Source organism: Papio anubis, chromosome 13 (assembly GCF_008728515.1).
Source record: "Papio anubis isolate 15944 chromosome 13, Panubis1.0, whole genome shotgun sequence".
Taxonomy (NCBI): Eukaryota; Metazoa; Chordata; class Mammalia; order Primates; family Cercopithecidae; genus Papio; species Papio anubis.
In genome coordinates, this window is record NC_044988.1 from 61134086 (window position 1) to 61145405 (window position 11320).

The following is an 11320-nucleotide window of genomic DNA, read 5'->3' on the forward strand; positions in this document are numbered from 1 at the left end:
GGCTCGCGCCGCGTCCCCTCTTTCCCAGACTCAGTGCTCCCTCCTCCCGCGCCCCGCGCTCTGCGCGCTGAGCTGGCGCCGGGCTCCGCTTGCACAGCACCGGGACCGACGGGCACTGCTGGGAGAACCGCTCTCCCACGTTCCACCTCCCCAATGCAGAGTCCGTGGGGGAAACCAGGCTTTCCTCCCAGAACCAGGGGAGCAAGCCGAGGGGGCAGCTGCTGTGGAGGCTTCTGAGGAGACAGCCTGGCTTCTTTCCCTACTTCCTGGAGAGGGCAAGAAACCTCAGGTACCTCGTTGACCCCAGCAGGTGCGTGTTGATATGAGAGAGAGACAGAAGTTGCAATAGTGTGAGGGAGAGAGGGAGGGCACGAGAGAGAAAGGGAGGGAGGGAGAGGGGACGGAGAGAAAGTAGAAATAGAAACAGGGAGAGATTGCAAGAGAAACGCGGAGAGAGCGATTGCAAGAGAGATACAAAGACTGAAAGTCAAGAAGCAAGTCAGAGAGAAAGAACAAGAGAGAGATAAGAGTTGGTGGGTGGGAGCTAGACTTGGGTTTTTTTTAAAACGCACTGTGGTTTTCACCTCTGACAGAATAGAGGAACGCTGCTCCCTGGTCAGCAAGCAGCCCCCAACCTGGATGGAGTGAAAGATGCGGCCTGATGACATTAACCCGAGGACTGGGCTGGTGGTGGCCCTGGTCAGTGTCTTCCTGGTCTTCGGTTTCATGTTCACCGTCTCTGGGATGAAAGGGGAGACTTTGGGAAACATCCCCCTCCTGGCCATCGGGCCAGCCATCTGCCTACCAGGCATCGCGGCCATTGCCCTGGCCAGGAAAACCGAGGGATGCACCAAGTGGCCAGAGAACGAGCTTCTATGGGTCCGCAAATTGCCCTGCTTCCGGAAACCCAAAGACAAGGAGGTGGTGGAGCTGCTGAGGACCCCTTCAGACCTGGAGTCCGGCAAGGGGAGCTCAGATGAGCTGGCTAAGAAGGCGGGCCTCAGGGGGAAGCCTCCCGGACAAGGCCAGGGTGAGGTGTCCATGGCCAGCTCCATCACCACCCCCACACCCACGGAGGAAGGAGAATGCCAGAGCCTGGTCCAGAGTGGGCATCAGGAGGAGACGTCCAGATACCTGGACGGCTACTGCCCCTCGGGCAGTTCCCTCACCTACAGTGCCTTGGACATCAAGTGCTCAGCAAGGGACAGACCTGAGTGCCCTGAGCCCGAGGACAGCATCTTCTTTGTGCCCCAGGACAGTATCATCGTTTGCTCCTACAAGCAGAACAGCCCCTATGACAGATACTGTTGTTATATCAATCAGATACAAGGCAGGTGGGACCACGAGACCATCGTCTAATCTCTGCATACAAAGGTCACTGGATTGATAGAAATATGACTAAGCCCAGCTCCCCATGGAAGGAAATTACTCTGCTTGGAGAGTCTTCACACTGTTAGAAATTGACCCGGTATGTGATGGGTGTGATAACCTCTGGTACCCAAGAGTCATGTAAATAGGCATGTTGGGGACACATTTTAGGGAAGGGCGATAAGGGTTAAGGACACTGGAAGAGGCAGTGGGTAGGAAAGGAAGCCACTCCGGTTGCTTCTTAACAATTTACACAATGTTGAATGTTTTGTAAAATAACCCAAAAAGTGCTATCCAGGACCAGCTAAGAGCAAGATAAATCTAGAGTGGGCTGCAGATGTGAGGCATCAAATGATGCATGAGCTGACCATAGGGAGACTGAGCTGCTTTATGTTGGAATAAATTGGAAAAATTAATGATCTGTTATATAAAATAATTTTTGTCTGGTGAAAAGCTTATCACACTTGGTATTTGCTGAAAGAAAAAAAAAATCAAGATATAAGAGTTAAACCCTCCTTAGATGGGATTGTTTTGGGGAAAACGGGAGTTAAAGACAGTTGGATTATGTAACTGAGTCTTGTGGCATTATTGTCTGACAAGATTGTGGTTTCTAATAAAGTAAAATAAGTGTGACCAGCTATGTGAAAAGTTAACATTTTTAGATGGCTATGCTACTTCTTAAACTCTTCATTTAAATCCATTTATTGCGTCTTTATCTGAAATGGGTTCTTTCTAAACATTTACTATCATTCATGTATTATTTCCTTACCAGGTGCAAAATTACTTCATATGATTCTTTCACAGATTGGAATTTGTTTTCATCAAGACAAAATAAATTTTACATATATATCCAAGTCTTTAACATTGGCAGATATGTACTGATAATTACCATTCTTACATACCTTTTAAAATCTGAAAACTATAAAGTCTACACATTAGCCTTGAACATTGCACATAATTTGTATGAAATGCAATGGTTAAACTTTTGGAAGTGTCATTATTTGTACATTTGTTCAACTCCTCTCACAGACTAAATGCCAGTGAAACAAGAGCTAATCTACTAAATTTAACTGAAGCCTAGGTTGTATTAAGCTCACCTGATCAGTGAACATTACATGATAAAAGTCTCTCTATTTCATACATTTTTGCTGCTGAGGAAAACAACAAATCACAATGATATCCTAAAATGTGCTTTCTATTTCACTTGCTCAACTGCAATAGATAAGAAGGCTATTAAGCAGAATGCCATTTGATCCCTGGTGAAGAAAAATATTGAATTATATGTAGGAATAGTGATAGAGTTCATCCTGAAGATCAGAAGTATTTTGTATCCTTCAAAGAATGATCGTTTTAAGTGATCATATAGTCTTAGTCACTTTCTCCCAAAAGGGGAATTGAGGACAAAAATTTGGGCATACGTTTTTTGTGGATTTCAATTCCAACTCTGCAATTCTTTCTTAAGTATAGCAATTGCTCTGTCTTAAGAATCATGCTCTTTAAAAAATCATAATTTTCAAGTCAAGTTCAAGATCAAAAAGATGTAATTATTTTAGTAGGGCTTAAATGTCAGAAATGAGATGCATGATTTTGGGCGAATTTTATCTTCTTACACCTGAGTTTCTTACTCTGTGAAGGGAGGGGGAATTGATTTACACTTGATTTTTTCTATCATTCATTTTCAGTTTAAATATTCTATGGTATTATGTCAAAGGCACTTTATATATTGCCAGGAAATGAGTTACAGCAAAATGCATGCCAAAGTTATGAAATTTATGATAATTATGTGACATAGATTGCACTGCTGCTACTCAAAAAAGAATTTTGTAGATGTATGAAAGCAGATATTTTATTACCAAATATCATTTATTCAACACAATACATTCCTGAGAATAAAATGAACATAATCAGAGTAAAATATTTTTGAGGAGAAAACTTAAAATGTTGGTATAACTCAAAGTAATCTAATACACAACCTTGCACTAAATGTGATTGACATTGGATTTGGGATGGGGAGAGATAGTTCCCTAAAATCACAGTAACTTTTAATACTTTTAATGCATTTTGAAAACAGAGAATCATATTTTTGTAATGGTGACAACTACTGGATAACTCTTAGGAATAAAAACTTCCTTTAAGATGTTTGCCACCATTAGACATGCGGAGATAGTGAGACAGAGAGATGGTCACAGAGACTCAGCAAATCTTACACAATAAGCTGCAGTTTTCTGAAAGAAGATGCTTGCACTGTCAGGTATGGTTTGGGGGTTGGAAAAGTTACTTTCTGATTTTTTGGAACCATTTCAAACTCCTTCATATCATTCTCTCTCTTTCTAAAATGAGGGTCAACTACTAGTTTAGAGATGTAAGGTATTTTATCTTGTTTTCAAGTTCTGCTTCAGAACAAAACCTATTTCATGTTTCTTCTCCCATTACCTACTTAACATACTTAAGGTATTTAAGTATGCATTTGAGGAAATATTTTCCTGTGCTAAAATAAAGGTTTGCAAATGTTGGTGTGAGAGGTTTTAACTTTGACCAGTGAAAATAAAATGTATGACTGTGTGTGTGAATTTCTCTTAACATATTAACAAACCCCTTTCTATATGCAACAAGGTAGCCTGGTGCCCCAAATCAATACTTGTAAGTACTATTCAGAGTTAAACTTCCAAAGTCAAAAAATATATACACACAAAAAAGGGTAAAACCCGCATTCTTTTGAACCAAGGTAGAAGAGAAAGAGAAAAAAAGTGTCTCAGCCCTTTAGAGGAAAAGACAGCAACTCATTACAATGAGTTAGACAGTTTTAGCAAATTGTTCTTATTAATATAATAGGCATGAGGATTGTTCCTGGTAGCCTTTAAGAGCTCCTAGATAGATATAAATTTAAGTAGGCATTCCTTTATTTTGCTGTTAATCCAAATAGACGTTGCAACTTGATTTTGAATAGGCATTTTATTTTCAAAATTTCTCTACTGAATTTATCTTGCTCTATGTGCCTACTTGTTGTGCACATGGGTTCTTTTTCCAAACTGCTTCTTGATTCTTAAGTGAGAATTCAGACAAGATACTCAAACGAGAGCACATTAGACATCTGTTTTAAGATTTATTTTCTGTTGCAGTTATCTTGGCAAACAAAATCCACATACAGTTAAGTTCAGGCTCTCTTCCAAACCCTACTAAGCAGCTGCTTTGAAAATGTTTTCAATATTATGGATCTTAATATCCATTGAGATGACAAATGTAGGAAAGGAAGATTCATTTGTTAAATGTTTTTTCTCTTTTGCAACATCCAAGCTCTACTTATTTATTAATAGCCTCTCTCTGTACCCACAACATCATGTATTTGGTGAATTCACTATTATTAATACTAGTATTGTATCATATTAAAGAAAAAGTTTCTGAAAACCCACCACCTCACTATCCTAAAGCAACTACTGTGTTTCTATTTTGGCATATCATCTTCCAGGCTTCCTCCACATGCATATGCAGCATACATATTATAATAGTGTGTTTTTCTTTTCTCTTTTAATTATATTCCAAGCATGTTTCTATGTAGTATTTCTAATTATCAATGAACAATTGTGTAATATGCCATTTTAGTGATGTTCCATAATTTATCATGCCATTCCTTATTGCTGGCAAGATACCAAGTTTTATGGATGGTTTTGTATGTTTTTTTCCTTTTGCTGGTTACACTGCTATATTATTTGTTATATGCCAATAGAGAGGAACTTTACTATTGAACAGCCTTCTCCTTGTGGCTGAGAGGAGGCAGAAATGTGTAAATGAATGGAACTCTCCATATGGTTGTGGGGGTCTTCCCTTCACTCACGTGCATATAAGACCCAGGGTGGGAAACAAAACCATGCTTCTTCAAAAAGGTCCTCCCATCAGGACCAGAACTAGTATGTTTAGGAGTAAGATGGAACGGAACATTTCCCCAGCTAAGATATCAGTGATGTGTTTCTCACAATCAGATTACAGTGGTGTCAGTCTTCAAGAGCATCGTGTTCAACAAGCAAAATGATAAATAGATGTAAACAATAATAATGACTTTGTAATATGCCAAAAGCATTTTCTTAAAGTACCTCATCATATATTTTATAATAGACTGTATTTCATATGTATATGTATTGTCGCCTATCAGTGACTCACAAATGAACTGGAATTTCAGGAATCTGATAGACTCTGCCCTTGAGTTTTCTATGTTTCAGTTTCTTACTAGGAAAAACTAAACTGAGGATGGAAATGGGGACAAATGCTTGGTTTGCCCAAATATCTTAATAAAAGACTAGATTCCATTCAGCCTCTTGTCCAGTTCACATAAAATCATGTAGACACCATTGAGTTTGAGACCATGACTTTGATTTCTCATGACCTACCACAGGGTCCTCACTCAATGGGCACCCAACCAAAAGAAATGTGTATATGATGCTGCCAAGATACACAAACAGGCAGGCACTGATGTTAGATATCCATAGTCTTTGGCAAGTTGTTCCTGGGACTGACCCTTATTAGGGATTCTTTTTTTATTTTTCCTTTATTCCTTCCCCGACCCCAGATTAGAGCCTGCAGACTTGGCATTCTCGGTGATAGTACGAAGCTTTGCATGCTTTATCCTTAATAAGGTACAGAGTTACAAAATGAACCGATTACAAAACAGTACATAAAGCTATTAAAAATCTCCTGTGCTGCTCTTTGACAAATCTATCTTTAGAAAGTTAAACATAAAAGATAATTTTGCAATTAATCACTTTCTTATTTTTCATGGTAATGAACTATTGTACGTAAGACAACTCTTCAGTAGGAGGCAAGACCACATTTGTCTGAAAAAACTAGGCTTTTGAAAATCACCTGCCTGTATCTTAACATGAAAAGTATGGGCAATTATTTTCTTTTCTTTTTTTTTTTTTTTTTTTTTTTTCCTGAGATAGGGTCTCATTCTGTCATCCATGCTGGAGTGCAGTGGCATGATCTTGGCTCACTGCAACCTCCATCTCTTAGGTTTCAAGCGATTCTCCTGCCTCAGTCTCCCCAGTAGCTGGGATTAAAGGCACCTGCCACCAAATGGCAAATTTTTGTATTTTTAGTAGAGATGAGCTTTCACCATGTTGACCAGGCTGGTCTCGAACTCCTGACCTCAGGTGATCCACCAGCCTCAGCCTCCCACAGTGCTAGGATTACAGGCGTGAGCCACTGCACCTGGCCATTATTTTCTATATAAGTGATTAGACCACCAGACCAACTCAGAAAGGCCCACTCTGTCCCTCTGCTTTTCCGAACTACCTCCCATCCCCTACAGGAGCCTCTTGAATGCTCCTGATTGTGCCCTGCAGCTGACCACCCTAAGGCTTTGCCCCAGCCATTTTCTGTGCCTCAAATTCCCCATCTTCACCCTTCTGCTGCGTAAGGCCCTAATGTCCTTCAAGGAGAAGCTGCCACATCTTCCACCATCTTCTGGATTTTCTGACTCAGAACCAAACCTTCTATTATTCTCTGGCCTCACAACACCCTCCACCACTATCATCACACACATTAGTTTCATAGGTATCTGTCTCTCCAACTGTAGTGTGAACTCCTTGAAGGCGGGGACCACATTTTATCCATCTTTCCAATCCCCTACTTCACCCCCGACACACTCATTTATTCCGTCTTGCTTAGTGAGAAAACTCTGAATTGCACCATTTAGGTCACCCTCGATGCCTACTTTCTTTTTCAAGTTGAATGTAGTCCACAACAATGTGGATTAAAATTGGCTTCCGTGAGTTGGGACCCTAACTTTCATTTTAGCATATTGTTTCTTTGGGAAAACTACGTCTTATGTAACAAGAAGAAAGAAAGAAATCCTTCCAGAACATTTTTCCCTACCTCCATGATTGACCTAACTTCCACTCCATGAGTCAGAGACTGCACCAAACATGTGATAAGAACTGGTGGTTCTAGGAGCATGTGACAACCATTGAATTCCTGGCCAGAAATAAGGTGAATCAATGTACTCAGGTTAATCCTGCAAGTAGGTCAACAAAATATAATTCCTCAGCTTTGACTATCGTCCTTCTAATGAGTTTTTTCACCAATAATTCTTAAGAAGACCTTCAAGACCACCTGGGTATTATCTTGGGTCAGTATTGAGGGGCTGAGTTGCAGACCCTCTCCCACCACCACCAGTGATGCTCCCCTTCTCCATAAAAGCTGTAAATACTCAGAGACCATGGTTTGTAATTCAGAGAAGTCCTGGTTTGTTCTGGAACAAGAGATGGCATTGTTCAGCAATTCCTGCGAGCAGTATTTGAGGCCGGTCTTAATAACTTCTGACCCATGTAATTTTTCCTGTGAATTTTCCGAACTACCTGACTAGGTAAAAATAGGATTTAATTAGAGTAATCTTGACTGTGGTGAATATCAGGGTCTCTTTTAACAATAGCAAGAAAGACCTCCTTTAAGTATGTATAGGAAAGGGAGCATGGGGAAAGAAAGAGCAGAATTGTGGGCATGGGGAGAAGAGCCAACAATCCCTGATTAAGCCAGTCACGGTTGCAGCATCCACCCCCTCCATCCCCCTAGCGTTAGTTACCACTTCTCATCTCTACTTTAGAAGCAAATGCCAGAAAATGGACTAAGAGGACAAACCAAACAGAAAATGTTTTAAAAACGTAAAGAGTAAAAGGAAAGTGTTAGAGAATTTTAATATATTTTTAAATGGCTGTGAAAATACGTACTCAATTTAAGAGTATATTCCAACAAGGGCAATATTCAGCTAGAAATATACTGCTGGGCAGGGTTAAAAGAAATATAAAAGAGCATCCAATAAATAAGATCAAATGGGTTCAAAAACTATTCAATAATAGACTAAGAAGTATAATAAAAACTATGAAGCTAAAGGAATATGAAGTGAATAAGACTAGCTGAAGTATTAGAAGGATAAAGATAGTAAAGTTAAATAATTTTAAAGGCATAAAGTCAGCCAAAATTTTCCACTGAAACAACAATGGGGTATTAAATGCAAGCAACAACACAGAGGCCAGAACTAAGACCCCAGCAATGTGTTGCAGGCTGAGGCAAGAGCAGACAAGGGACATAGGTTGTGCTCAATTCTCCTCCCAGGCGAGATCCCCTCAAAGCAGGCTGTCACCCTTCAGGTTGCAAAAATTCAAGGCCCAAATGATTTTTTGCATATGACACCAAAAGCACAGGCAACAAATGCAAAAATAGACAATAGGATTTCACCAAACTAAAATAATTATGAACAGAAAAGGAAACAATCTACAGAGTGAAGATAACCTATAGAGTGGGAGAAAATATTTGCAAACCATACATCTGATAACAGGTGTATTAGTCTGTTCTCACATTGCTATAAAGACATACCCAAGATTGAGCAATTTATAAAGGAAAGAGATTTAGTTGACTCACAGTTCCACATGGCTGGGGAGGCCTCACAGTCATGGAGGAAGACAAAGGAAGGGCAAAGGGGGTGACTTACATGACAGCAGGCAAGAGAGCATGTGCAGGGGAACTCCTCTTTATAAAACCATCATATCTTGTAAGGCTTACTCACTATCATGAGAACAGCACCAGAAAAACCTGCCCCCATGATTCAATTACCTCCCCGTCTGGGTCCATCCCACAACACATGGGGATTACTACAGTTCAAGGTGAGATTTGGGTGGGGACACAGAGCCAAACCATATAAACAGGTTAATATCCAAAATGTATCAGGAGCTCAAACAACTCAATAGCAATAAAACAATCCAATTTTAAAATGGGCAAAGGACTGGAATAGACATTTCTCTGAAGAAGACATCCAAATGACCAGCAGGTATAAAATGCTCAAAATAATTAATCATCAAAGAAATACAAATTAAAATCACAATAAAATATCACCTCACACCTGTTAAAATGGTTATTATCAAAAAGACAAAAGATAACAAGTGCTGGAGAGGATGTGCAGAAAAAGGAACCTTTGTACACAGTGGGTGGGAATGTAAATTAGTATAGTCATGGAGCTTCCTCAGAAAACTAAAAGTAGAATTACCATATAATCCAGAAATCCCACTACTGGATATATACACAAGCGATATGAAATCAGTATGCTGAAGCGATATTTGCACTCCCATATTTATTGCATCACCATTCACAATAGCCAACATATGAACCTAAATCTTCATTAACAGTTGAATGGATAAAGAAAGCATTGTATATTATACACAATGAAATATTCAGACTTTAAAAAGAAGGAAATTTCATCATTTGTGACAATATGGATGAAGCTGGAGGATGTCAACGCTAAGTGAAAAGAGTCAGGCATGGTCTCATATGTGGAATCCAAAATAGTTCAACTTATAGAAGTAGAGAGTAGAAGGGTGGTTAACAGAGGCTGGGGTAAGGGAATGAGGAGACGCTGGTGGATAGGTACAAAGTTTTAGTTAGACAAAAGGAGTAAGTTTTCCAAATCTATTGTAAAGTATGGTGACCATAGTTAATAATAATGTATTGTATGTTTCAACATTGCTGAAAGAATCGATCTTAGGTGTTCTCACTGTAAAAACATAAGCATGTGAGATGATGTATTATGTTCATTAGCTTGACATAATTATTGTATAATGTATACAGGTACCAAACCATCACATTCTACCCCATAAATATATAAAACTATTATCTGTCAATTAAAAATAAAAAGGTAAATTAAGGCACATGTCTGAATATGTCCCCCAAAGTTCATGCACTGGAAATTTAATTTCCAATGCAACCATGTTGGGAAGTAGGGCCTTTTGGGAGGTATTTAGATCATGAGGACTCCAACTCCACGAATAGAATAATGCCTTTATAAAAGGGCTTAGCAAAGGGAGTTTGGCCCTTTTTTGCCCTTCCACCTTCTGCCATGTGAAGACATAATGTTTCTTCCCTCCAGAGGATGAACTTTCAAGGCACCATCTTGGAAGCGAAGAACAGCCCTCACTAGATGCTGGTGCCTTGATCTTGGACTTTCCAGCCTCCAGAACTGTGAGAAATGAATTTCTGGTTTTTATAAATTACCCAGTATGTAGTATTCTATTATAGCAGCACGAAAAAAAGACAAAGACAGGAACTGAGTGTACAGTATTCCATGAGGCATTTCTGAAGACCAGCATTCAAATAACTATACTTTGTGAAGTCTTCCCCCAATTCCCAAATCTAGAAGCATCAATCAGAGAAGTCAAATTTCCAGAAGTCAGAAAGATTGAAGAATCAAAAGAAAGAATAAAAAGTTACATAACCCCCAGAATTACCCTTATTTTCTTGGCCCTTGTCATTCACTGCATAACAATCTCCCAACAAACCACTCTTCCCTCAGCAGGGAGACTTGGATGATCAGAAAAAAATATACATCTGCTGGATATATTTTGCTTCCAGATGTTAGATTTTGAGGTCCCCAAGTTTACCCAACAATAGTTGCTAGGTCCTGCCTTCACTCTAGGTACCAAAATTGGTATGGAGTTTTTATAAGAGTTCTAAGAAGGTTTATAATGCATATTTAATATATCAAGGAACCAGCAACCCATTGGAAAACATAATCCTTGCCTTCCCTAGTCTTACTCTATGAGACCTTGAATGAGCATTCTTAGCCCTACCCAAAGCCTGAGCAAATATCATTAAGGTAGGCCAGTGGTTCTCAAGCCCTAGCATACATCAGAATCACCTGCAGGGCTTGTTGGAATACAGAATGCTGGGGCCACCTCCAGAATTTCCATTTCTGAAAAAAATTATCACGTTATACCAATGATATGGGTCCAGGTATCCTTCAATCGGTGCATGCATACTTTTTTAAAGGTGGGATCTGGCTATATTGCCCAGAATGAAGGTTACAGGCATGATCTACAGCTTCAAACTGCTGGATTCAAGCAATCCTCCTACCTCATCCACCTGAGTAGCTGGAACAACAGGCATGCACTACCACGCCCAGCTGCTTTTAAAT

At 39.8% G+C, this 11320-nt stretch overlaps 1 protein-coding gene across 1 annotated transcript; it reads left to right on the plus strand.

Annotated features, from left to right (window-relative positions):
* Positions 1-91: 91 nt before the first annotated feature.
* Positions 92-2001, plus strand: TMEM215 (transmembrane protein 215). Its single transcript, XM_009188648.4, has 2 exons — positions 92-310; positions 594-2001. The coding sequence occupies exon 2, from the start codon at positions 652-654 to the stop codon at positions 1357-1359; it is 708 nt and encodes a 235-aa protein (XP_009186912.1). The 5' UTR covers positions 92-310; positions 594-651; the 3' UTR covers positions 1360-2001.
* Positions 2002-11320: the final 9319 nt, after the last annotated feature.

Coding starts and splice junctions, on each gene's coding strand:
- TMEM215 (XM_009188648.4), top strand. CDS start 652: ATGCGGCCTGATGACATTAACCCGAGGACTGGGCTGGTGGTGGCCCTG.